General features: G+C 42.8%; 1 protein-coding gene across 1 annotated transcript in view; it reads right to left on the bottom strand.

The window, feature by feature from the left end:
• Positions 1 to 839: 839 nt before the first annotated feature.
• Positions 840 to 23330, bottom strand: part of col6a3 (collagen, type VI, alpha 3) — an 83028-nt gene continuing 60537 nt past the window's right edge. Inside the window, exons 38-59 of the mRNA XM_055879175.1 lie at positions 23162 to 23197; positions 22441 to 22503; positions 22037 to 22099; positions 19601 to 19663; positions 19183 to 19245; positions 17971 to 18021; positions 17677 to 17712; positions 17274 to 17336; positions 16900 to 16962; positions 14364 to 14396; positions 14209 to 14245; positions 13466 to 13971; positions 13073 to 13181; positions 12030 to 12731; positions 11670 to 11778; positions 11478 to 11530; positions 10986 to 11252; positions 10481 to 10564; positions 5384 to 5440; positions 2545 to 2730; positions 1917 to 2033; positions 840 to 1607 (exon numbers count right to left, since the gene is read on the bottom strand). Of these exons, the coding sequence (XP_055735150.1) occupies positions 1567 to 1607; positions 1917 to 2033; positions 2545 to 2730; positions 5384 to 5440; positions 10481 to 10564; positions 10986 to 11252; positions 11478 to 11530; positions 11670 to 11778; positions 12030 to 12731; positions 13073 to 13181; positions 13466 to 13971; positions 14209 to 14245; positions 14364 to 14396; positions 16900 to 16962; positions 17274 to 17336; positions 17677 to 17712; positions 17971 to 18021; positions 19183 to 19245; positions 19601 to 19663; positions 22037 to 22099; positions 22441 to 22503; positions 23162 to 23197 (2802 nt within the window). The 3' untranslated portion in view covers positions 840 to 1566. The remainder of the gene's footprint in view (positions 1608 to 1916; positions 2034 to 2544; positions 2731 to 5383; positions 5441 to 10480; positions 10565 to 10985; positions 11253 to 11477; positions 11531 to 11669; positions 11779 to 12029; positions 12732 to 13072; positions 13182 to 13465; positions 13972 to 14208; positions 14246 to 14363; positions 14397 to 16899; positions 16963 to 17273; positions 17337 to 17676; positions 17713 to 17970; positions 18022 to 19182; positions 19246 to 19600; positions 19664 to 22036; positions 22100 to 22440; positions 22504 to 23161; positions 23198 to 23330) is intronic.

The following is a 23330-nucleotide window of genomic DNA, read 5'->3' as shown; positions in this document are numbered from 1 at the left end:
ACAGTTTGAGCTCCTTGGACTTGACCCGTTTCTACACAGGCCGGCATTTCATTGCAGCCAGCATGAAAGTGCAGTCTTAGTGTTACAAAGATTTGTATTTATTTGTATTTAACCCTTATTATACCAGGTAAGTTGACTGAGAACACATTCTCATTTACAGAGGGTCCCTGTAAACTATTTGGCCAGCGTTATCTCTGCCAGGCAAGTGACAGGCAAGGTTCAGCGTCGCTCATCCATTTAGCCTCAGAAGTACAAAGTATGGTCTACTGTACCAGTCTTACTTAGCGAGGCCGCTCAAGACAGGTTGATGTTGTGATAAAATGTATAATAGACCACAGAGAAATACTTTCACTTGTCACAATGAACATGAATTTGATCACTTAGATGAGTGCAGCAACTCAATGAGCACAGTATTAAGCCAATCATACCATGGCAATTATATCTTCAACAGTGGAACATAATACTTAAATGGTGCCTCGTAGGTCTATTTCACCGAGAGTATATCATCTAGATTTCTATAGTGGTTAGGTGATCAATCCCTTGCCTCAAATGACTTCTGTTTGACAGTAAGTGCTTTGTTTGGCCTTTTCCCACTCCTCTCATGAGTTCTCGAAAAACGATCCTATGTTGCGTCAGTATCGCACGCACGCACGCACATACACACAAACGCACTCACACACACACAGGATCTCGCTCTGTTAGGTCTTCCTATTTTTGTCTTTTTGGCCTCTCTCTTTTTTGGTCAGTCGAACATTTCACAGTCTCCAGGGACCAGTCAGTACCGTTGAAGAGCTTTGCTCTCAAACTGAGTCATGTACCAAAAAGAAGAAATCCAATGCTCAAGTTTATTAGAAAGTCTAATAAAACGTTTATTTCCCCCGTTCCCAGATGAAACACAAAGTTAAGTAAAAAAAACACAAAAAAAACACTAACAGCTTGATAAGTAGATTCCATATTCAAAAACTGGAACATGTGTGGTTGGCAGTGGTTCCAGAAGGGAATTTACATTGCATGATGATTTCCTTTCCTTGCTGAGGAATTGGTTTTAACTGTCATTATATACACACTGCCAGCTTGGACTTGTGTAAACATCAGCATGGTGAGTGAACGTCTGTATTGGGGGATATAGTGAAGTAATATAAACATATGGTGACTCTTTCAAAAGTCATTGTGGACCTGACTTGATTTATTGATAATCTATGTCCCAAGATATTCATACACATTTACTTAATAAAATGATGAGTTGAACTTTTCAATGAAAAACATTTTGTAACTGTTCCAGAAATGTTACATTACAAACACTGGATGTAGTCCGCAACTTAACCAGAGAAAAAAAACACACAGAAAACACTAAGTAGCACCAGTAGGAAATATCATGCAGCACATTGATTTGCTTTCTTTCTTTTTGTGATATAGACTACTTCAATACTTATTTTGATCAAATCCTGTCTGTGGAATCCAGTGCAGCCACCTCTCCTTTGGTTCAGCTTCTCTTTGGCCATTTTTGTTGATTTTCCTCAGAATCTCCTCAGTAGACGTATATGTTGACAGTGAATCAATGTCCTCCTACGTTTTTATTGCGGCAATGACTCCTTGGTTGACAGGTGCTGTCAGTGAAAAGCAGGAAAGAAGACAGACATGATTTTGAAACAAAAACAATTCTCCCTGCATTTCATTTATCTTGTTCTGAGGGCAGGCATGCCTCAACGGCAGAAACACATGTGTTTGGTTTAGGGTTAGGCATGAAATGTGACAAGTAATCCCAATTGGCTAAGGTTAGGGTTTGGGTTAAGTTTTGAAAATAAATGTTATTGGTGAAGGTTAGGGATTGTGGTAAGATTCCAAAGAGCAACTTTGTATATGACAAATCATATACTAAGTAACTTTGTTACGCCCCCGTTCTACCACCAACCTACCACCTAGGGAGCCTTTTCTTCTCTTTCCTTTTATTCTCACTCGTCGCTGTGAACGCCGTCCGCTGTTTGCACGGCTTTCATCCAACCAATCCCATGCCTTCTGCCCTCGAGGCAGAGCTACCCTCAGGACAAGATTGAAGGAAAACTCCACTGAGCATTTATTTACACATACAGAATATTTGCAATAACATGTCTGTCCCTGAGTAATACATTTTAGACGATGGATTGACAGATGGAACATCCACCTCTGATAAGGTGTATACTACTGTACAGTATCCTCTGTTTACCCACCCATATGGAAGCAAAACCATTTATGTTCCACTGTTGGCAACCTGTCATGCTTAGTTAAGTCCCAATAAACGTATCTGACTAAAAGCAGATGGGTAACAACGGAACAGCTAGATTGCTATATAAATATACACACACCAATGATTAAATAGATGGACATATCGACAAATAGACGGACTGGCAAGCAGGCAGACACCGGTGACTAGATATAATGCTTGTACAAATAGACAGACTAGATGGATGAATGGACAGATAGATGGTCAGGCACTGGCACGACAGACAGACATACAGACACAAACACACACACACAGAGACAGATATGATGACTAGTGAGACCCACCTGCTTTTCCACAGGCCTTCTCACACTCCTCGTGAGTTTCGAAGCGATTCTGGTTGCCGCCACAGCCTCCGTACCAGAAGCGTGTGCAGTTCTTGCTAAGGGGGTCGTAGTGCCACTTGAGAACAAACTTTGTGCAGGTGCCTTCCTCTTTGGGGAGCTGACAAACTTCCACTCCTGTCAAGGCCGCTGTGAGGGAGGAGAGCATAGGCAGGCCAATGAATGTGTGACATACGGGAATCAACTGCATCAGTTTGATCCAATCGGAAATGAATTGCAACATAATGGAGGTGAATATGGGGAATATGATCGACAACTTGAGAGAAGGCACTCGCAAGCCATTCCTCCTTCAAACTCAAGATCTTGGATATAGTTTACAATACTATAGATCATAATATGAACTCTTTGCCAGACACAAAGAGGCTCATTGTTTGTAGAGTGAACACAGAGGAAATTGTGTTACGCAATGCATATAACCTGCTACAGTGTAGATTTTGTATCAGAGTTTTCCGCAGCACTGGGCAAGAGGACTGAATTGAAATCATGCTTGAGTTGAGAGGGTTTCCTGCCTGAAACCTAAACATGTTGCTTGAGGAGGAAGTGACTTCAATGCCAGCTGACGCGCAAAGCATTTGGATGGTGTATTGAACAGCATTATATGTGAGGCAGGTTTTTTTCCACCGTAGTCTGAGAATAGGCAACGCTTTCTATGAAGCTCATATGCAAAATGCATTATACATGTACTCATAATGCACTAAGATAGAGTAATAATGCATTATAATCACAGTTATAGACACACGACGACTGATAATAATGTATTTCAGTACTCCTAATATATTATGAGTATAACCATAATCACTCATAATGTACAGCAACATGGTGCTTCATAATTGTAACGCACTTTTCCCTCCAGGATCATACAGCATTATAATTATAATGACAGTGTGATGCATTTCTAACTTTTTTGTAAATGAGCAGCACATCAATATTTATGCATTATAAACGCATCAACTAAATTCCATAATTTTTTTAAATATATACTGTAGGATTTAAGCGAGATTTGGTCTCATACAAATTTTGCCATGGGGAAGTGAGTAACTTTTGCGTTTAAAAGCACGTTTTTTGCAATTCTTCACTTTTTGCCATGACTTATGTCATGTTCATATGATATCTCTATATGAGTGACACAAAATCAAATGGGGGCCCCCTGCAGGTCAGGGCCCCTGAGCACATGCCCTACGTGCCCGTTCTATAATTTGATGATGATTACCTGGCTAAAATACCTTACCCAGCATCTAAAAAGCTGACATGGGCTAATTGAGTGACTGACATAAGTGGATAACTGCTGATGGCCAATCAAATGTCTAAATTGCACCTTGTCTATTCTACTTTTCTAACTCTCAACAGTAAGTTGAGACCCCGTAGTCTGCGTGTAGAAAGAGGCGACTTTTTGAATCAAGAAGAGTGGGAAATAACGAAGCGCTTTGTGTTGTGACATCATGAAAGCATTACTGAAAGCAGACAAACACTTTATAATTGTATAGTAACAGTTTATGGTGCATTATATCTGTCTACCTTAGACATTTCATCACTTAACCTAAAGCAATCAAAGGTGCTTTTATAGTGGCTTATAAGCAGAGCCTCGCCATTCGCCAGCTTTTCAAGCTTAATAATGTCAAAATATGTTCGTAACTCAACAAACATGATGTGTCGATTAGTAACTATAGTCATTTACTGCCGTCACAGCTGGTACGTACTTCCAAAAAAGGTCGAAATAAGAAGTTACATGCAACTGAAAAATTCCTCTTTAGCACCTCCAATGTATTGAGCTGTTGTAGACTTACGACCTGTTGCTTGTCAACTTTTATTTAAACCTTTTTTGGAAGTACATACCGGCCACGACGGCAGGTCTAAATATATGTGTCATGGCAGTGTTATGACCATATTATGACACCTTATGTCAGCTGTTATGACATTAAGACATGGCTATGACTGTGTCAGAACATGTTATGATGCAGCGTGTCGAGTGTTACCTCATTTTCATATTTCGGATAGGCCTAATTTGGGTGGCTACTGGCTATGTGTCTAATGATAAGCAGCTGTAACATCACACTGCCTTTAGTATTATAAGATGAAGATGTGACATATTCTGGCAAATTCATTATGATATTTGTGAGGAAGAACAGAGCTACCCGGCCTGCAACGAGCACTCTGCAGGCAGAACACGCTTTCCCTCCGATCCTGCAACCTCCGCTACGAGTAGCGGGTATGATTTTGCTTGCTCTAGACTCCAGAGAAGTGACATGATGTATCCCTAGTTGATGTTGTCCGCTAACATGAATGATTTTCATCTCCACATGCAGGTGTAAAACGCATCACCATTTATGTCTGTAATGGCAGGTTACATTTGCGCTGCGATTGTGCGCGCATGTCACAAGTTTTGTACCACTCCTTTTTGGGGGTTGAGGGTCAAAAAGTTTGCTAAACACTAGGAAAAAACACGATAGTGGCAACAAATTGATATAGTAATGGTGGCCTACATTATTTCTTACAATCTTAGAATTGTGCTGCTGTAAATAAGTGCATCATTTATTCCAGTTCAGAATAGTTTAGCAAAATACTTTACTCATCAGATTCCGCTGCTTTCCCCTCTTCTTGTAATAATTGCTCAATGATGAGTCTGTGACCGCAGTTGAGAATCTTTTTTTTTTGGGGGGGGGGGTCCTTTTTTTTAGTTTGAGCACATGCCCCCCAAAAAGGTCTGTGCACTGCCCTGTATGATGCTGTATAATGCATTATGCATAGGGACTTCATAGAAAGTGTTACCAATAGGGTAATTTACCAATAGCTGGAAGGATCTCAGTCTTGGGCTGATGCTCCACTTGTTGCTGAGGCTCTGCTGTCAAACAGGGGAAAAAACAAGAGTTTCGAAACTCAAGCAACGACCTTTTACAAACTGATCTACGACATCCGGAACACTTTAATTGTAAGCTCCGTCATAGAACTCTTTTTATACTGTGATGTAATAGATGTAATAGGTAACAATATATACACTTAACACGGTTAGCTTATCAGCTAGCTAAATTGCATCCTGTGTCATGACATTAGCTTACAGGGCCGCTTACGACAACTGTTATCAAGCGAATGACGGTCTACGATTGGCTACTTAGTTAGTTAGTCAAATTAGACCAGACGGGTGCAAACAGCCTCAGCTAAGCTTTCGGAAAACCTGGCGACAAGGACCACTCACCTGACCTCACGCAGTGTTTTAAGCACTGGGCCTCAGTCTCGAACCTATTGACATTGCCGTCACAACCACCATACCAGAATTGGGTACAGATGCCGTTCTTTCCGTCAAAGAACCACTTAGCCTGAGAGTCTTTGCACGCCATTCCAAAGTTATAGTTAAGAGAGCATGGGTGTGCGAGCTCGTTAGCAAGACCAGTCACGAGAGGGTTGAGCGAGAGGAGAGATGTATAAGTGTGGTTAAGATGAACATCACTCACCTAAAAGCATATTTGAGTTACTGTCAGCTTGTTGTCTGCCATGACTAAACAGTAAGTCATGAATATGTAATGGTATTGTTACTGGCTTGGAAGTGAAATGTGAAAACAGAACATTTGATACGGTAATCAAATGTATCTCATTGCTGGATAAATTAAACTCATGAAAACTCTGAACAAAAATATATTAGTAGGACTATTGCATATCACGGCAGCTCTACATCTATCAATGTGAGCCGTTTTGAACAAGGAGTGTAGAACAGGCATAGATTGTAAAGTAGCACAGGTTTGTATTGGTGAATTGTCGATATGAAATCAGCTGCTTCTCCCTAAACCATGTTGCTATCAGAGTTAATACATGTTAATGTTAGTACATTTTAGTAATTGAGTTGGTCTGTGGATGTGTGGTCCCCATGTTCTGCAGCGAAACCCCCATCTGTACCTAATCCCGGTGGGCCAACTCCACAAGTACCTCTCGGTAATGCTGAGAAAGTACATGAATTCAACCACAGTCTTTGGACGCAAGAGCACCCGTCAAAGCCACCCTACTGCAAAGTCCTTCCTGCTTTGCACATTACACAGTGATAGTATATCTTATTAACAGAGCATTATCATTGCATGGTATTGCAATAATATGACTGGCTTCAATCAAGACCAATTATGTAGATACAGGTAACTGCCAAAATAAAGGAAACACCAACATAAATTGTCTTAATAGGCATTGGGCCACCACGAGCTACCAAAACAGCTTCAATGCGCCTTGGCATAGATTCTGGTACTCTATTGGATGGATGCGACACCATTCTTCAACAACAAATGCAATAATTTGGTGTTTTGTTGATGGTGGTGGAAAATGCTGTTTTAGGCGCCGCTCCAGAATCTCCCATAGGCCTAAGTGTTCAATTGGGTTGATCTGGTGACTGAGACAGCCATGGCATATGGTTTACATCATTTTCATGCTCATCAAACCATTTAGTGACCACTCGTGCCCTGTGCATTGTGCCCTGTGCACTCGTGCCCTGTGCATTGTCATCCTGGAAGAGACCACTCCCATCAGAATAGAAATGATTCACCATAGGTGGAAGGTGATTACTCAGAATGGCTGTGTGTTTATTGGCATTTACCTTGCACTCTAAGGTGTTGAGTGGATCTAAACTATGCCAGGAATATGCCCCTGACACCATAACAGAGCCACCAGAACCCTCATTTACTCAAGTGTTCCCTTTATTTTGGCAGTTACCTGTATGTATATCATATATACTGTATATATAATATGTACATATACTGTAAGTACATCAGGAAAATATACAGTTGAAGTCGGAAGATTACATACACTTAGGTTGGAGTCATTGAAACTCATTTTTCAACCAATCCACACATTTCTTGTTAAAAAACTATAGTTTTGGCTGGTCGGTTGGGACATCTACTTTGTGCATTACACAAGTAATTTTTCCAACAATTGTTTACAGACAGATTATTTCACTTATAATGCACTGTATCACAATTCCAGTGGTTCAGAAGTTTACATGCATATGTTGACTGTGCCTTTAAACAGCTTGAAAATTCCAGAAAATTATGTCATGGCTTTAGAAACTTCTGATAGGCTTATTGACATAATTTGAGTAAATTGGAGGTGTACCTGTGGATGTATTTCAAGGCCTAACTTCAAACTCAGTGCCTCTTTGCTTGACATCATGGGAAAATCAAAAGATATCAGCCAAGACCTCAGAAAACATTGTAGACCTCCACAAGTCTGATTCATCCTTGGGAGCAATTTCCAAACACCTGAAGGTACCACGTTCATCTGTACAAACAATAGTATGCAAGTATAAACACCATGGGACCACGCAGACGTCAGACCGCTCAGGAAGGAGACGCGTTCTGTCTCCTAGAGATGAACGTACTTTGGTGCGAAAAGTGCAAATCAATCCCAGAACAACAGCAAAAGACCTGGAGGAAACAGGTACAAAAGTACCTATATCAACAGTAAAACGAGTCCTATATCAACATGCCACTCAGCAAGGAAGAAGCCACTGCTCCAAAACCGCCATAAAAAAGCCAGACTACGGTCTGCAACTGCACATGGGGACAAAGATCATACTTCTTGGAGAAATGTCCTCTGGTTTGATGAAACAAAAATAGAACTGTTTGGCCATAATGACCGTCGTTATGTTTGGAGGAAAAACGGGGAAGCTTGCAAGCCAATGAACACCATCCCAACCGTGAAGCACCCGGGTGGCAGCATCATGTTGTGGGGGGGCTTTGCTGCAGGAGGGACTGGTGCACTTCACAAAATCGATGGCATCATGAGGTAGGAAAAGTATGTCGATATATTGAAGCAACATCTCAAGACATCAGACAGGAAGTTGAAGCTGGTCGCAAGTGGGTCTTCCAAAGTTGTAGCAAAATGGCTTAAGGACAACAAAGTCAAGGTATTGGAGTGGCCATCACAAAGCCCTGACCTCAATCCTATAGAAAATATGTGGGCAGAACTCAAAAAGCGTGTGCGAGCAAGGAGGCCTACAAAACCTACAAAACCTGACTCAGTTACACCAGCTCTGTCAGGAGAAATGGGCCAAAATTCCCCCAACTTTTTGTGGGAAGCTTGTGGAAGTTTACCCGAAAAGTTTGACCAAGTTAAACAATTTAAAGGCAATGCTACCAAATACTAATTGAGTGTATGTAAACTTCTGACCCACTGGGAATGTGATGAAATAAATAAAAGCTGAAATAAATAATTATTTGTACGATTATTCTGACATTTCATATTCTAAAAATACAGTGGTGATCCTAACTGACCTAAAACAGGGATTCTTTACTCGGATTAAATGCAGGAATTGTGAAAAACTGAGGTTAAATGTATTTGGCTAAGGTGTATGTAAACTTCTGACTTCAACTGTATTTGATTTTTTTAAAAATGAGCAGTCACTATGACAACTATAGTAGTTATGTTTGTGAGTTCTCAGAGTTACCCGAATCTGAGGCAGCCCCCTTCGAAAACTCCCCGATTCACTGGTTCAGGAGATTAACTAATCTCTTAGCTATTCCCACAGTATGCTCTCTACCATAAGGGAGAGTGTGCAGTGGCCTCACTCCAAGGCTCAACATGTGAGCAATAAATCTTCATCAATGGAGTTATTTTCCACAAATACTTTTTCTGTCTCACTGTAAAAGCTACAGGAGCTATAATAATAGTTAGGAGATTGTATTTCAGTGGACAGTTCAGTTGTTTATTAAGTAATAATTTCCTCCATGCCCAATATTTTTGGCAGCATCACTTACTATCTGGGGCAGAAATACTGCTCTTTTTTTTTTTTTACAGAAAACTGCCCTTTTCGTCCTCATGCTAGCTAGCAGTAGCCACGGCAGCCATTTGGGAATGGCAGTGTCAGCCAATCAGCTCCTTTCTTGTTCAACGCAACGTGCCATTCCAAAATGTCTGCTGTGGCTACTGCTAGCGATCATGACTCCACAGTGTCTAATGTAACCATGATGGCGTTCCGATCCCAGTGCAACTCAGTGTAAACAAGTGTAATGGTAGGGTTGGTTTCTTCTAGCAAGGGCGGACTGTGACCAGATTTATTTTTCCTTGAGGCCCCCATTATAAACCACATAAGGAGCATTTTGTGCTAAAAAGTTAGATGGGCCAACTTGGCTAAAAACTGACCAACCTATTTAGCATGATGGCCAGTTGGCTCCTTCTGAATATAGATTAAAAAGGCACATTTTTTAAAGGCCCACTCTGTGATATTTACACCCATGTTTTTTTTTATTTGAATAAATTATATAAGAGTGGGCTTTTAACTTGAAAATCATTGTGCATTACGTGTGAAAAGCTTTTGTGTGTTGAAGAGTGATTGTTGGATTTGTTGGAGTAACAACAATGCTGCCAATGCAAATGAAAACACAATGAATCCCATGAGAGACTATTAGCTAGAATCAAAGGCAATCTCTGAACCAGGCAAACCAAATGGGCGGCTTCTCATAAGTAGAAGCTGGCTCTTTTTGAGTTCAAGTGGAAAGTTCCAATGGGCCAATTCAAATTAGCCTCAATGCCTAATAAATCTGCTAATTATTTGAAGAAAACATGGTTTGAATCATGCCAACCCTCGCTCACACATGCCAACCCTCGCCCACGGACATGCACGCACATATACACATGTTTGTTCTACTGTCCTTGTGGTGACCAAACAATTGATTTTCCCTAAACCCTAGCCCCAAACCCCTAATCCTAAACCTAATCCCTAAACCCTAACCCTAATTCTAACCCTAAACCTAACACTTAAGCCTAAAATAGCCTTTTTTCCTTGTGGGGACCAGCGAAATGTCCCCACTTGTCCGAATTTTCCTTGTTGTTCCTGAGGACTTTGGTCCATACAAGGATAGTAAAACCAAAAGCACACACAAACAAACACACATAGACAGGTGTCACTCACCAATCTCTGGTCTGTCCAGTGGTGTAGTGGCCATGATACCTGTCACCTCCATGGGGGCAGTGACCTTATGCTCTGATGCTGCTTCTGTCCAATCAGATATTACATAATAATGGTCAGTGGATTCAGTTATACAGATATGTATGGATGTTGTGTGACTAGTCTGCCACCAGGTGGCATGTATTGTTTTGCCTTGCACAAAAAAAGCATTCCAATAAAATATATGAAAGAAAGATGGTTTTCCGAAACAGGAAAACCACCTTTATCATTGCTTGGATGTTCCACAACATGAAACACAATACTAATTTAATTATCACAATAACAATAATTTAGATATTTTATCATGCCGATATAGGCCTACTTACTGTACAGTATACACATTTCTATCAATTGCTCAGGCAAAACTGTCATTAACAATGATTTTCAGGTTGACATTACCATTGCAGGGGAAAAACGGGTAAAACCTAAGCAGACCAGACAATCGCTGTGGTGTGTATTCTGGACTTACTGGTGGTCATAACGCCTTTGTGGGTGGCCGCAACGTGGCCCTGGGCGGTGTGTGTGGTCACCACGGCGTGGTAGGTCTGGGCGCTCTCCAGGCCGCCAACAGTGAGCTCCGTGCCCGTCACATTTCTCCTCAACACCAGTGTGTTGTCACGCAGGCGCGTCACCACCACCTTAAAGTAGGCCATGTGCTTGGGGTCCGGGCTGGCCCAGCGCAGGGTCAGGCTGCTGGAAGTGACGTTGGCTACGTGCAACTCGTCTGAGTCTTGGTCTAGGGGTAAAACATATTGACACACACGCAGACATAAAACACACACACACATATATAACAAACACACATACAGGCATTAAAAAAACACACAGATAAAAAACATACACATTCACAAATGATTCGTCTTTGAACCACCACGGGAGACAAAACATGACTGGTATTGATTTATTGAACTTGTGGTAAACCCTGCTATTTAAACCCTGCTATCATTTTTATTGAATGTACCGTTGTGCTTTCTTGGATGGACTGCCTGGTGGTTTTCGTGTTTTTGATGTTTCCTATGCAGAGTGGAAATTATTGACACATGTTATATAGGATTCTACCAACACATAAAGTTATCTATATAGCGATTTACATGACAAACATGATAAACAATTTAGTAACTATACACGTGATAAACATGATCTGAATACTCACTCTTGGCTGTGGTGTGACTTGGGGAAGGGGAACTTGGGGAATGGCTGGTCACTCTGGTACCAGTGACAGTTTTTGGAGACTTCAGGGGACATGTAGAAAGCGTTCTCAACTGCAGACACGAGAGGAATAGGACAATGTTCACATACAGTATCAACCTGACAAAAAGGCCATTAAAGGTGTTTGTAAGGGGTTTCCACAATTAAAACCAGAACGACAATCAATGTGTCCACAAGTATGTGCATTCAATCTAATTATTGAATTTGCTTTGTCTATGAAAAACCTGTTTTCAGTGAATACAAGATGAACATAAATCAAAACAGATACTCATTAGACAGCAACATTGTAAAATAATGCACTCACTGCTGAGATACTTGGGCAGCAGTTGGCCAAAGTTCTGAATGTGCTTGTCGAAGAAGTGCGTGGTGCTGGTCAGCCTCTTGAAGAAGACGTCGGACGGCTCGCTGGCCATGCGCGTCAGCACGCGGGTGTCCCCAGCACCCAGCTTCTCGCCCACACCCAGGATGACCAAGAAATAGCCCTTACACTTGGCCTCGGTGGCCACAGCAACCAGCCGCTCCTCATCCTGCTCCACGGGGCCTGTCACAAACAACATCAGAACCTTGAGGTCTCGCTGGTGGGGTGCTTTCTCAAACACCTGCTCCACCGTGTGCTCGATGGCCACTGCCAGCGCCCGCCCACCCTCCAGTTGGGGCGTCTTCTCAAGCAGGAAGTTGCGGATGTCCTGGGCCGAGCGGTGGTCAGTCAGGCCCACATCCACAAGGATGGGTGAGCCGCTGCTGTTGCGCATGAACTCGTAGGGCGCATGCTGGATTACGGCCACGCGGGCGTGGTGGATGGATGCCACGGGGTCCGACGAGACTTCCAGCTGCTCTACGATGTGTGCAACGTAGCGTTTCATCTCAGTGAAGACGGTGGGGTCGGTGGTCTCGGAGCTGTCCATGACAAAGGCCATGTCAATGTCCACATCGGTGGTGGAGGCCCTCCTGTCTCGTGACTGCTGAGGGGGGGCATTGTCACACATTTGGTCCGGGGCGCAGGAGTCTGGAGAACAAAGGGAACACATAAATGGGCTTAGGCATTTTGGCTTGTTATGGTTTTCATTATGTCCCACTGGATTTGTTTAGAAAGCAATTTCTCTGCAACTGCCAATGGTAGGCAATGTGCATCCAATTAGCTTACAATAGAATTACTATGATCAGGAGGAAGGAAAGTGTGGGAAAGTGTGGGAAAATCAGTAACACCATTAAAAATAAATAGTGTTCCATAACAAATGTAGAACACAAGAATGCACAGTGTCTTGGTTGTTGCATAGAAATTCAAATAACAGTTCATTGCAGAATGCGTGTGAAGTTAGCCTCTAAGGATATGAGAAAAGCTCTTACCCAGGCAGATGTGGCAGTTCATGACCTTTTGGATAGCTGAGTTGTACTGTGCACTTCCGGGATTGGGCAGCACAATCACCTGACCCAGTGCGGACCCAGTGCTGTTCATCTGACACAAAGAGAGGAGGTAACATGTCAAAAACATGTTCAGGTCAGCTGACAAGACATTTCTGTAAATTCATTTTTAAGTGTTGTATACTACTTTCAGGTACCATAGCAATAACTACATTTCAATATCTATACTGCCACATTGCATGCAGAATATAAAGCCTCATTCTACAGTATGCTGGTGCAGACATTAGAGCAGAGCCAAAATTATAAACTTGCTTTGCGTTATGGTGACAGAGTCTATTTTTCTTCCTCTTGTCTGCTCTTTAACCTGCTTTGCATTACCTTCAGAGCTCTGGTGAGCTGGCCATCCTCTTTGTTGGTCAGGAACACTGAGGCAATGCCGGAGTCATAGAGGCGGAGGGCGGCTGCGCTTACCGCCCGCTGATCCTTCACTGGCCCGTTAACAAAGAAGATGGCCACCTTCCTCATGAGGAAGCCGCTGCGCACCCTCTTGAAGGTGTTCTGCGCCAAGAAGTTCATGGCTGTCTCCAGGCTACGCTGTTTGCGCGTCTGTAATGCCTGGAGGCCCTCCACATGCTGCACCAGTGCGCGCCGCTTCAGCCCGTCTGCAAAGCGGATTTCGGTGGTCACTTCATTGTTGTAGAGGGTGAGGGCCACTCGGGCGCCGCGCGGGCAGTTGCTCTCGGAGATGGTGATGTTGCTAACCAGGCGGAGCACGGCGTCACGCATGTTATTGAAGGCCGGTCTACCCACGCTATCGGAGGTGTCCAGGGCGAAGGCCAGCTCGGTAGGGTAGAGTGGGCACTCCTGCTGACCATAGCAGCAAGCTAAGAATAAAATGAAAAAGAAAACATTAATACGCATTAATACTCCTATGTCAAGTGTATTAGTGCCGGAGCAGGAGGGGGAGGTGGGTTATGCAGTGTGCATCTAAGGTGGTTTTACACGACATACGATTGGAGGGTGACATTAAAGTGGGGGGTCCTGGCCGCCCTTTCAGGCAACAATGAATCAGTTAAATAAGGTATATTACATGCTGATCAGTGTAAGCATTTTATACTTACGACAGTTGTCTCTGATTTTCTTTACCAAGTCACATTGCTGAGGAGAAAAGGAACAATTTAAAACTGATGTTAAGACATTATACATATTCCACACATGTAAACGTTGGTCAAATTTCCTATACAAAATGTTTTCTGTCTGATAAATGGACTCCCACCACAACGCCAGGTCCTCTTGGTCCTTTCTGGCCCTGTGGGATGACAAACATCAGAGGTGAACAACAGACGGACACAGCTGGAAGGAGACAAAGCAGTAGGCTACACTCTCAGGCCTGGCACCGCTCTAGATAACAACACCATTATTTGTGTCAATTACATAAATAATGAACGGATTGTATTGACGTTATAAACAATACATATTCTACTTGGAAAACCTCCAAAGACTCTAAATGTTACAGAAGTATACTTATGGTTATTTATAATGTGACATGCTGTACAGTGCATTCAGAAGGTATTCAGACAGCATCCCCTTTTCCACATTTGTTACATTACAGCCTTATTCTAAAATGGATTAAATGAAAAGAAATCATCATCAATCTACACACAATAACCTATAATGGCAAAGCAAAAACAGGTTTTCAGAAATTCTTGCAAATGTATGAAAAACAGAAATACTTTATTTACATAAGTATTCAGACCCTATGCTATGAGAATTCAAATTGAGCTCAGGTGCATCCTGTTTCCATTGATCATCCTTGAGATGTTTCTACAACTTTTTTGGAGTCCACCTGTGGTAAATTCAATTGATTGGATCGACCCGTATCACTCACGTCTGTAGTCATGAAGTGCTTTGAAAGGCTGGTCATGGCTCACATCAACACCATTATCCCTGAAACCATAGACCCACTCCAATTTGCATACCGACCCAACAGATCCATAGATGACGCATTCTCTATTGCACTCAACACTGCCCTTTCTCTCCTGGAAAAAAGGAACACCTACGTGAGAATGCTATTCATTGACTACAGCTCAGCGTTCAACACCATAGTGCCCTCAAAGCTCATTACTAAACTAAGGACCCTGGGACTAAAGACCTCCCTCTGCAAATGAATCCTGAACTTCCTGACGGGCCGCCCCCAGGTGCTAAGGGTAGATAACAACACATCTCACGCTGATCCTCAACACGGGGGCCCCCCAGGGGTGCGTGCTCAGTCCCCTCCTGTACTTCCTCTTCACCCATGACTGCATGGCCAAGCACGACCTCCGACGCCATCATCAAGTTTGCCGACGACACAACAGTGGTAGGCTTGATCACCGACAACGATAAGACAGGCTATAGGGACAACCTCTCCCTCAACGTGATCAAGTCAAAGGAGATGATCGTGGACTACAAGAAAAGGTGGGCCGAGCACTCCCCCCATTCTCACTGACAGGGCTGTAGTGGAGCAGGTTGAGAGCTTCAAGTTCCTTGGTGTCCACATCACCAACAAACTGTCATGGTTCAAACACACCAAGACAGTCATGAAAAGGGCACGACAATGCCTATTTCCCCTCAGGAGACTGAAAAGATTTGGAATGGGTCCCTATATCCTCAAAAAGTTCTACAGCTGCACCATCAAGAGCATCCTGAATGGTTGCATCCCCGTCTGGTATGGCAACTGAGGCAAAGCTTCCTGCCATCCAGGAACTCTATACCAGACGGTGTCAGAGGAAGGCCATAAAAATGCCAAATACACCAGCCACCCTAGTCATAGACTGTTCTCCATGCTCCCGCACGGCAAGCGTTACCGGAGCGCCAAGTCTAGGTCCAAGAGGCTTCTTAACAGCTTCTACCCCCAAGCCATAAGACTCCTGAACAGCTAACCAAATGGCTACCCAGACTATTTGCAATGACCCCCCCAACCCATTTTTATGCTGTTGCTACTCTCTGTTTATTATGTATGCATAGTCACTTTACCTCTACCTACATGTACATATTACCTCAATTACCTCGACTGACCTGTGTCATCGCACATTACTTCAGTTTATTTAGTAAATACTTGCTTAACACTTATCTTAAAACTGCATTGTTGGTTAAGGGCGTGTAAGTAAGCATATCACTTTAAGGTCTACATCTGTTGTATTCTGCGTATGTGACAAATACAATTTGATTTGATTCGATTTTGACAAGTCTCTGAATGTCCTTGAGTGGCTCAGCCAAAGCCCAGACTTGAACCCAATCGAACATCTCTGGAGAGACCTGAAAATAGCTGCGCAGCGACGCTCCCCATCCAACCTGACAGAGCTTGAAAGGATCTGCAGAGAAGAAGGGGAGAAACTCCCCAAACACAGGTTTGCCAAGCTTGTAGCATCATACCCAAAGAAGACTCAAGGCTGTAATCACTGCCAAAGGGGATTCAACAAAGCACTGAGTAAAGGGTCGTAATACTTATGTAATTTAATTTTTAATTTTTTTTTATTCATTTTTTATTATTTTATTAGACTACTAACTAGTCTTAGACTATTAGTCATGACGATGAATTCATCTTTATGCAGTTATGGACTATTGTACAGAGCAAAGGAGAGAATAAGTTTATAGGTCTCTCTGGGTTGTGAACACATGGTGCCAGTTTCCTGGACCCAGATTAAGCCTAGTATTGGACTAAAAGGCATTCTAAATGGAGAATGTCGATTGAACGTGCTTTTCAGTCCAGGACCAGGATTAATCTGGGTACGGGAAAGGGATCCATGATGTACAGTTAAGTCAGTGCTTACATAAGGCCCGGTGTATCCAACCTCTCCCTTCTGACCTGGAGTACCAATTTCTCCTGAAACACCCTATAAGAGCAATACAACAGCATAAAAAGTTAGATTTACAACATCATTGTGTACGATTACATTCCAAACATACACATCATTTACCCACACCGTACACATATGGTACACTCTCCCCGGATATTTTTACATTCACATCTTGGTCATTTAACAAACGTTCTCATCCAGAGTAACTTACAGTCTGTGCAGTCAACTAAAGTAGGTCAAACAAACACATATCAGTGGTTGTTTTAGTTTATAATAGCAGTTTTAAGAAACGCCCAGAGCACACAGCACTCCTCATCCCAGTCTCCCACCGCAGCTAAAACACTCACCCTCTGGCCACGGTTTCCTATGGGTCCTGGTCCGCCATTGGTTCCGCCATCACCTGCCGCTCCCTATATGGTGACAGAAACATCAGTGTGGGAACCGTCACAGGGAACAATAAGACAGACACCGTGGTCATGTTAATTTGGCAAGAAACTGAAGAAAATGGCTCGACACGGAAAGGTACCATGTGAACTTGTCTAATAAGAAATGATCGTTGTCATTTTCCAGTGCTACGGTGTGCCCTAGTCAACAACCCTTGTGTCAAAAGTGACTAATTCAAGAGAGCCCATATTACAGGTCATATTACAACCTGAGATTGTTTGATTGAAAAGAAGCTCTATTCTTAATTTGAACAATTCTTGAGTTTAACTGAATAAAATGTGACAGTGATTATGTTCTTGACATTACCTTTGGTCCTGGGAATCCTGGGAAGCCCTCATCACCCTGTAAGGAAGACCCTTGTCTGTTAATTTGAGCATATATGGCCATTAAAGATATCATGCAAGCTTATTATAACATAGAACAGTGATTGATTGATTGATTTTGTTGGATATTTAAAAGTAGTAGGCTGCTCCAGACAACATTACATACAACACGATTACATTCATTCTTTAGGTGCAGATTGGACAGCTTGGACTGAACAGATGGATATGAGGGACAGACAGTTGCAAATTGTATTTTGTCAAATGTAGGATTATTTACCTTTCTTCCTTTGGGCCCTGCGATTCCAAATCCATCTCGACCATCTTCGCCCTGTAAGAAGAGGATACTGTGCTTACTGCAATTTGAAAGATGGCACAGTATTGTCTACTGACCCAATCTTATAGTTAAACGTACCATGTGCGTTGAACTAACACTGCACAATGTCACTGTAAGTACAGCCCTACCTGGGTTCAAATAGTATTCAAAATCATCAAATACTTTCACTGTGCTTGATTGAGCCTGCCTGGGGCAACATAAGTAATGAAATGGTCCCTACCCTGCCCATATGGCACTCCAGGCATGCACAAGAAAAGAATGGGGACAGAACTCACGGAATGGGGACAGATCACGTAAGAAGCCAATGAAACGAGATAGAATGTTTGGTATTAGGGAGACCTTCAGTTGAGAGATTAAAGACACACACTCCAGATTCTGAGGAGTGAGAGGGGCTCAGAGACATAAATCCTGCTGCTCCTTGAACTGGCCGTGACTGTGAAATCCAGATTACCATCAGAAGGCCTAGGAGCCTGGAGCTCGTCTAAGGTTGAGTCCAGATTCTCTACCCGTCTCCTGAAGTGTGTACTTACACACTTCCTCACATGGATTTAACATTGATCCTCCTAGGCCGGTAAAAGAAACCAAAGTATGGATTGCTGTCTTACCTGCTTATAGGGTAAGAAAACCATTATATACAGTGCATTCAGAAAGCATTCAGACCCCTTGACTTTTTTGGGAAAAAATCCAAGGGTCTGAATACTTCCCGAAAGTACTGTACATTTGGAATTTGGGTGAACTATCCCTTTAACATTGGTGGAAACTCCCTCCTGCCAATGCGCATTGCTTACACCAATCCAATGCTTAAATCTATGGTTGGGAGTGTGCAAGTGCACACTTCAGGAGAAAGGTAGAGAATTTTGGGGAAATCAAAGTGTCACACTGCTCTAAGCCTAAATTCATATGAACACCATTCCACAGGGCTACAAATGAAACAATACATCTCATAAATGTATCAATTTCATAGGATAAGAAGGGTAAGAAGATAATTCCAACTGCAATAACATCAATATGATTTATTACACTTGTGTATTTTTATTGTATTCATCTCAATGTATGTTGATCTCATGTAATCTACAATCTGATTAATAGTCAGTTGGTTAACCTTTCCTAGGTTCCAGTTGTGTTGAGCTGACAGGATGTGATGTAATGACTTACAGGCTCACCACGAGGTCCCAGAGGTCCCACGATGCCATTGGGTCCGGGCTCTCCTGGCTCACCCTATAAAGAAAGATACAGAGATACAGCCAGAGAGAGAGAGATAGTAGAGATAGTACACAGGGAGAGATATAAAAAGAAAGAGAGACGAGAGATGGAAGAGAGAGGCAGAGCAAGAGAGAGAGAGCACATTCCTTCTGAGTTGTGCAGAGATTTCATCTAGATTTACACACAGTCCTGGATGTTTTGTTAGGGAGCATTCTATGTTGACTCTAATAGGCTGTGTACGTGTGTCCAGTAACAGGAGAGTGGGAGGCTTAGGCCAATGTGATTATAATGTAAACTAAACAAGGCCCGGGATGACTGAAGCATTAGCTAGACTAGAGCGATGCCAATGATGATCAGTTAAGTTCAGTACCTTGCGACCGAGAGGTCCTCTCCTGCCATTGTTTCCGGGGGGTCCCTGGGCTCCTCCTGGGCCCTGGAATAAAACATTTAAAAATCTGAGAAATCTTATCACCATTGACCCCATGACACTGTCATCTAAGAAGTTACATCGATGCTGAAGCAATGCCTGTTGTCGTACAGTGCCTTCGAAAAGTATTCAGACCCTTTGACTTTTTCCACAATTTGTTATGTTACAGCGTTATTCTAAAGTTGATTGGAAAAAACTTCTCATCAATCTACACACAAAACCCCATAATGACAAAGTGAAAAGAGGTTTTTAGACATTTTAGCAAATGTATTAAATATAAAAAAAACTGAAATATCACATTTATATAAGTATTCAGACCCTTCGCTATGAGACTCGAAATTGAGCTCAGGTGAAGGCACACACCTGTCTATATAAGGTCTCACAGTTGACAGTGCATGCCAGAGCAAAAACCAAGCTATGAGGTTGAAGGAATTGTCCATATAGCTCAGAGACAAGATTGTGTCGAGGCACATATCTGGGGAAGGGAACCAAAAAATGTATGCAGCATTGAAGGTCTCCAAGAACACAGTGGCCTTCCATCATTCTTAAATGGAAGAAGTTTGAAACCACCAAGACCAAGAAGCCGATTGTCACTGACAGAGCTCTAGCGTTAATTTGTGGAGATGGGAGAAACTTCCAGAAGGACAACCATCTCTGCAGCACTCCACCAATCAGGCCTTCTTGGTAGAGTGGCCAGACGTAAGCCACTCCTCAGTAAAAGGCACATGACAGACCGCTTGGAGTTTGCCAAAATGCATCTAAAGACTCTCAGACCATGAGGAACAAGATTCTCTGGTCTGATGAAACCAAGATTGAACTCTTTGGCCTGAATGCCTAGCGTCACGTCTGGAGGAAATCTGGCACCATCCCTACAGTGAATCATGGTGGTGGCAGCATCCTGCTGTGGGGAGGATTTTTAGTGGCATGAACTGGGAGACTAGTTAGGATTGAGGCAAAGATGAACGGAGCAAAGTATAGAAAGATCCTTGATGAAAACCTGCTCAGACTTGGACGAAGGTTGTCAACAGGACCTTGACCCTAAGCACACAGCCAAGACAATGCAGGAGCGGCTTCGGGAAAATTCTCAATGTCCTTTAGTGGCAGAGACAAAGCCTGGATTTGAACCTGATCTAACATCTCTGGAGAGACCTGAAAATAGCTGTGCTGTAACGCTCCCCATCCAACCTGACAGAGCTTGAGAGGATCTGCAGAGAAGAATGAGAGAAACTCCCCAAAGACAGGTGTGCCAAGCTTGTAGCGTCATACCCAAGAAGACTTGAGGCTGTAATCGCTGCCAAAGGTGCTTCAACAAAGTACTGAGTAAAGGATCAGATTTTTTAATTTTTTTTATACATGTGCAAAAATTCATAACAGCCTGTTTTTGCGTTGTCATATGGGGCATTGTGTGTAGATTTATGAGGGAAATAATGTTTGAATCATTTTTAGAACAAGGCCATAACGTAACAAAATGTGAAAAAAATCAAGGGGTCTGCATACTTTCCAAATGCACCCCACATGTGAAATGAGTGCCAGCTGGGAGGTATTCATTTTGTCTGTGTTTCCTAGAGAACATGTGTTGCTTCTTTCCGACCGCAAGTTGTTTGTGTTTACTATTATTCACAATTAGATGCCTTTTCATCAAGTCATATGGTGATGTGCAGTACAGCTCAAAGTCCGAACTTAAAATGTGTCAACATACAAACTTCTTATATCAAAGAGGACTAAAACCCTATGGTAATTCATCACTCTGTGGCACAATGAAACATATATTTTTTGACTCCTTTTTTCTCCCCATTTTCGTTGTTTCCAATTGGTAGTTTCAGTCTTGTTCCATCGCTGCAACTCCCGTAGGGACTCGGGAGAGGCGAAGGTCTAGAGCCATGTGTCCTCCAAAACATGACCTTGCCAAGCCGCACTGCTTCTTGACACACTGCTCGCTTAACCCGCACCAATGTGTCATACCCACATGAATCGCTCGAGCACGATGGGACAAGGACATCACAGCCGGCTAAACCCTCCCCTAACCCGGACGCCGCTGATCCAATTGTGTGCCACCTCATGGGTCTCCCGGTCGCGGCCGGCTGCGACACAGCCCGGGATCAAACCTGGGTCTGTAGTGACGCCTCAAGCACTGCGATGCAGTGCCTTAGACCGCTGCTCCACTTGGGAGGCCACTTTGAAACAATTAGGTCAAAGATGAATGGGTAGATAGATATACAATCTACATTAACGAGAACCAACGTTTTCGGCACCAATCCATTTAGAAGCGTTATGTCTTGATACACAGTAGAGACTAAGGTCTTAACATACTGCAGAACCTGCCATTATGCCAATATCAGAGGTGTGTCACATTTAAAATGGCTGTGGTTGTTCCCTTACCCTTGGTCCAGGGTTCCCGTCCTCACCTCTGGTTCCAGGTGCACCAATTGGTCCAGCTTGGCCCTAAATAGGACAAAGCATCATAAACACGCATCTAAATCAGAAACTCGTCTCCTGTTGAATCAAAGTGATGAATGGATTTGGTGGTTTAAAAAAAGTGGTGTTTAGTTACAATGTGCGTGTGATTTGAATCTGAAGTACAATTGCCTGTTGGACTTAGTTCAGCCACCTAGCTCCAGTATAGACATGGCTACTATGAAAGCCCACATAATGACTGATACCAATAAAAGTGTGATGAAAGGATTTGAACAAATCTAGCATGGGAGGATATACACGCACAGCTCAAGCTACACAATGTTTGGTCAACAAGTCTAGAAACACACAGAGTGGATGGATGCACTTACCCTGGATCCTCCGATACCAGGCTCTCCCTGCACACCGTTACCTCCGGAACTGCCAGGGTTTCCCTATAACATAAGAGAAACCCATGTCTCATCTCGATTAATTTCAGTGTATGATCAGACCTCGGGTAACCATCTTTTTAGCAGGCGTAAAAAGCCGCCTAAGCGGAGTCCTCACTTCCGTTTTTCAGGGGAAACTGAAATTCCGTTGAAAATACTGAATCCCTGTAAACCAGAACCATCCGCTTTCTTATGACCCCACGGAGAGTAGACCTCAGTAAACGTGATCAGTTTGTTGACATTAGATGAAGTGGGTTTACTGTAGATAATTGAGTAGCTAACACTAAGGAAAGTCAGCCCAATGTAAGTAAGGACAGCTGCTAGCTAGATACGCTAAGTTTGATCATCGAAAGAAATGGATGTTTGTTGATGTTAAGTTTGCTAAGTGTGGGTAATGTTATTATGCTATATGCTAGATATATGCTACTGCAGATGCTACACACATATGCTAGTATGTACAGTACGCATGCAGTGTGGGTGTATGTAATGTGGCCATAAGTCTGACGAGTGCATGTGAAGTGCCGTAGATATGCAGATAGCAATGGGTGATGGGGTGTGAAAGTGCTGGTTTCCCTGATGGCAGATACAGTAATGTAGCTTGGTTATGAAACATTAGGCTTTCTTAAGCAACGCATCAAGTGGTCAGGGTTCAGGGTTCACTTACAGCTTGTCCGGCTGGGCCTCTTCTACCATCAGAACCCTAATATAATCCAAACAGGAAAGAAACAAATTAAAGAGCCACTGTTAATACTGAGTTACCTTAATGTGGTGGTGCATAGGTAAGTAAACTGGGTAGTTCCACAAAATGAGTGCATTTTGACATTTTAAGTAGG

Source organism: Salvelinus fontinalis, chromosome 23 (genome assembly GCF_029448725.1).
Source record: "Salvelinus fontinalis isolate EN_2023a chromosome 23, ASM2944872v1, whole genome shotgun sequence".
Lineage (NCBI taxonomy): Eukaryota > Metazoa > Chordata > Actinopteri > Salmoniformes > Salmonidae > Salvelinus > Salvelinus fontinalis.
The sequence above is the reverse complement of the archived record's forward strand: the minus strand, read 5'-3'. Positions and strand labels throughout refer to the sequence as shown.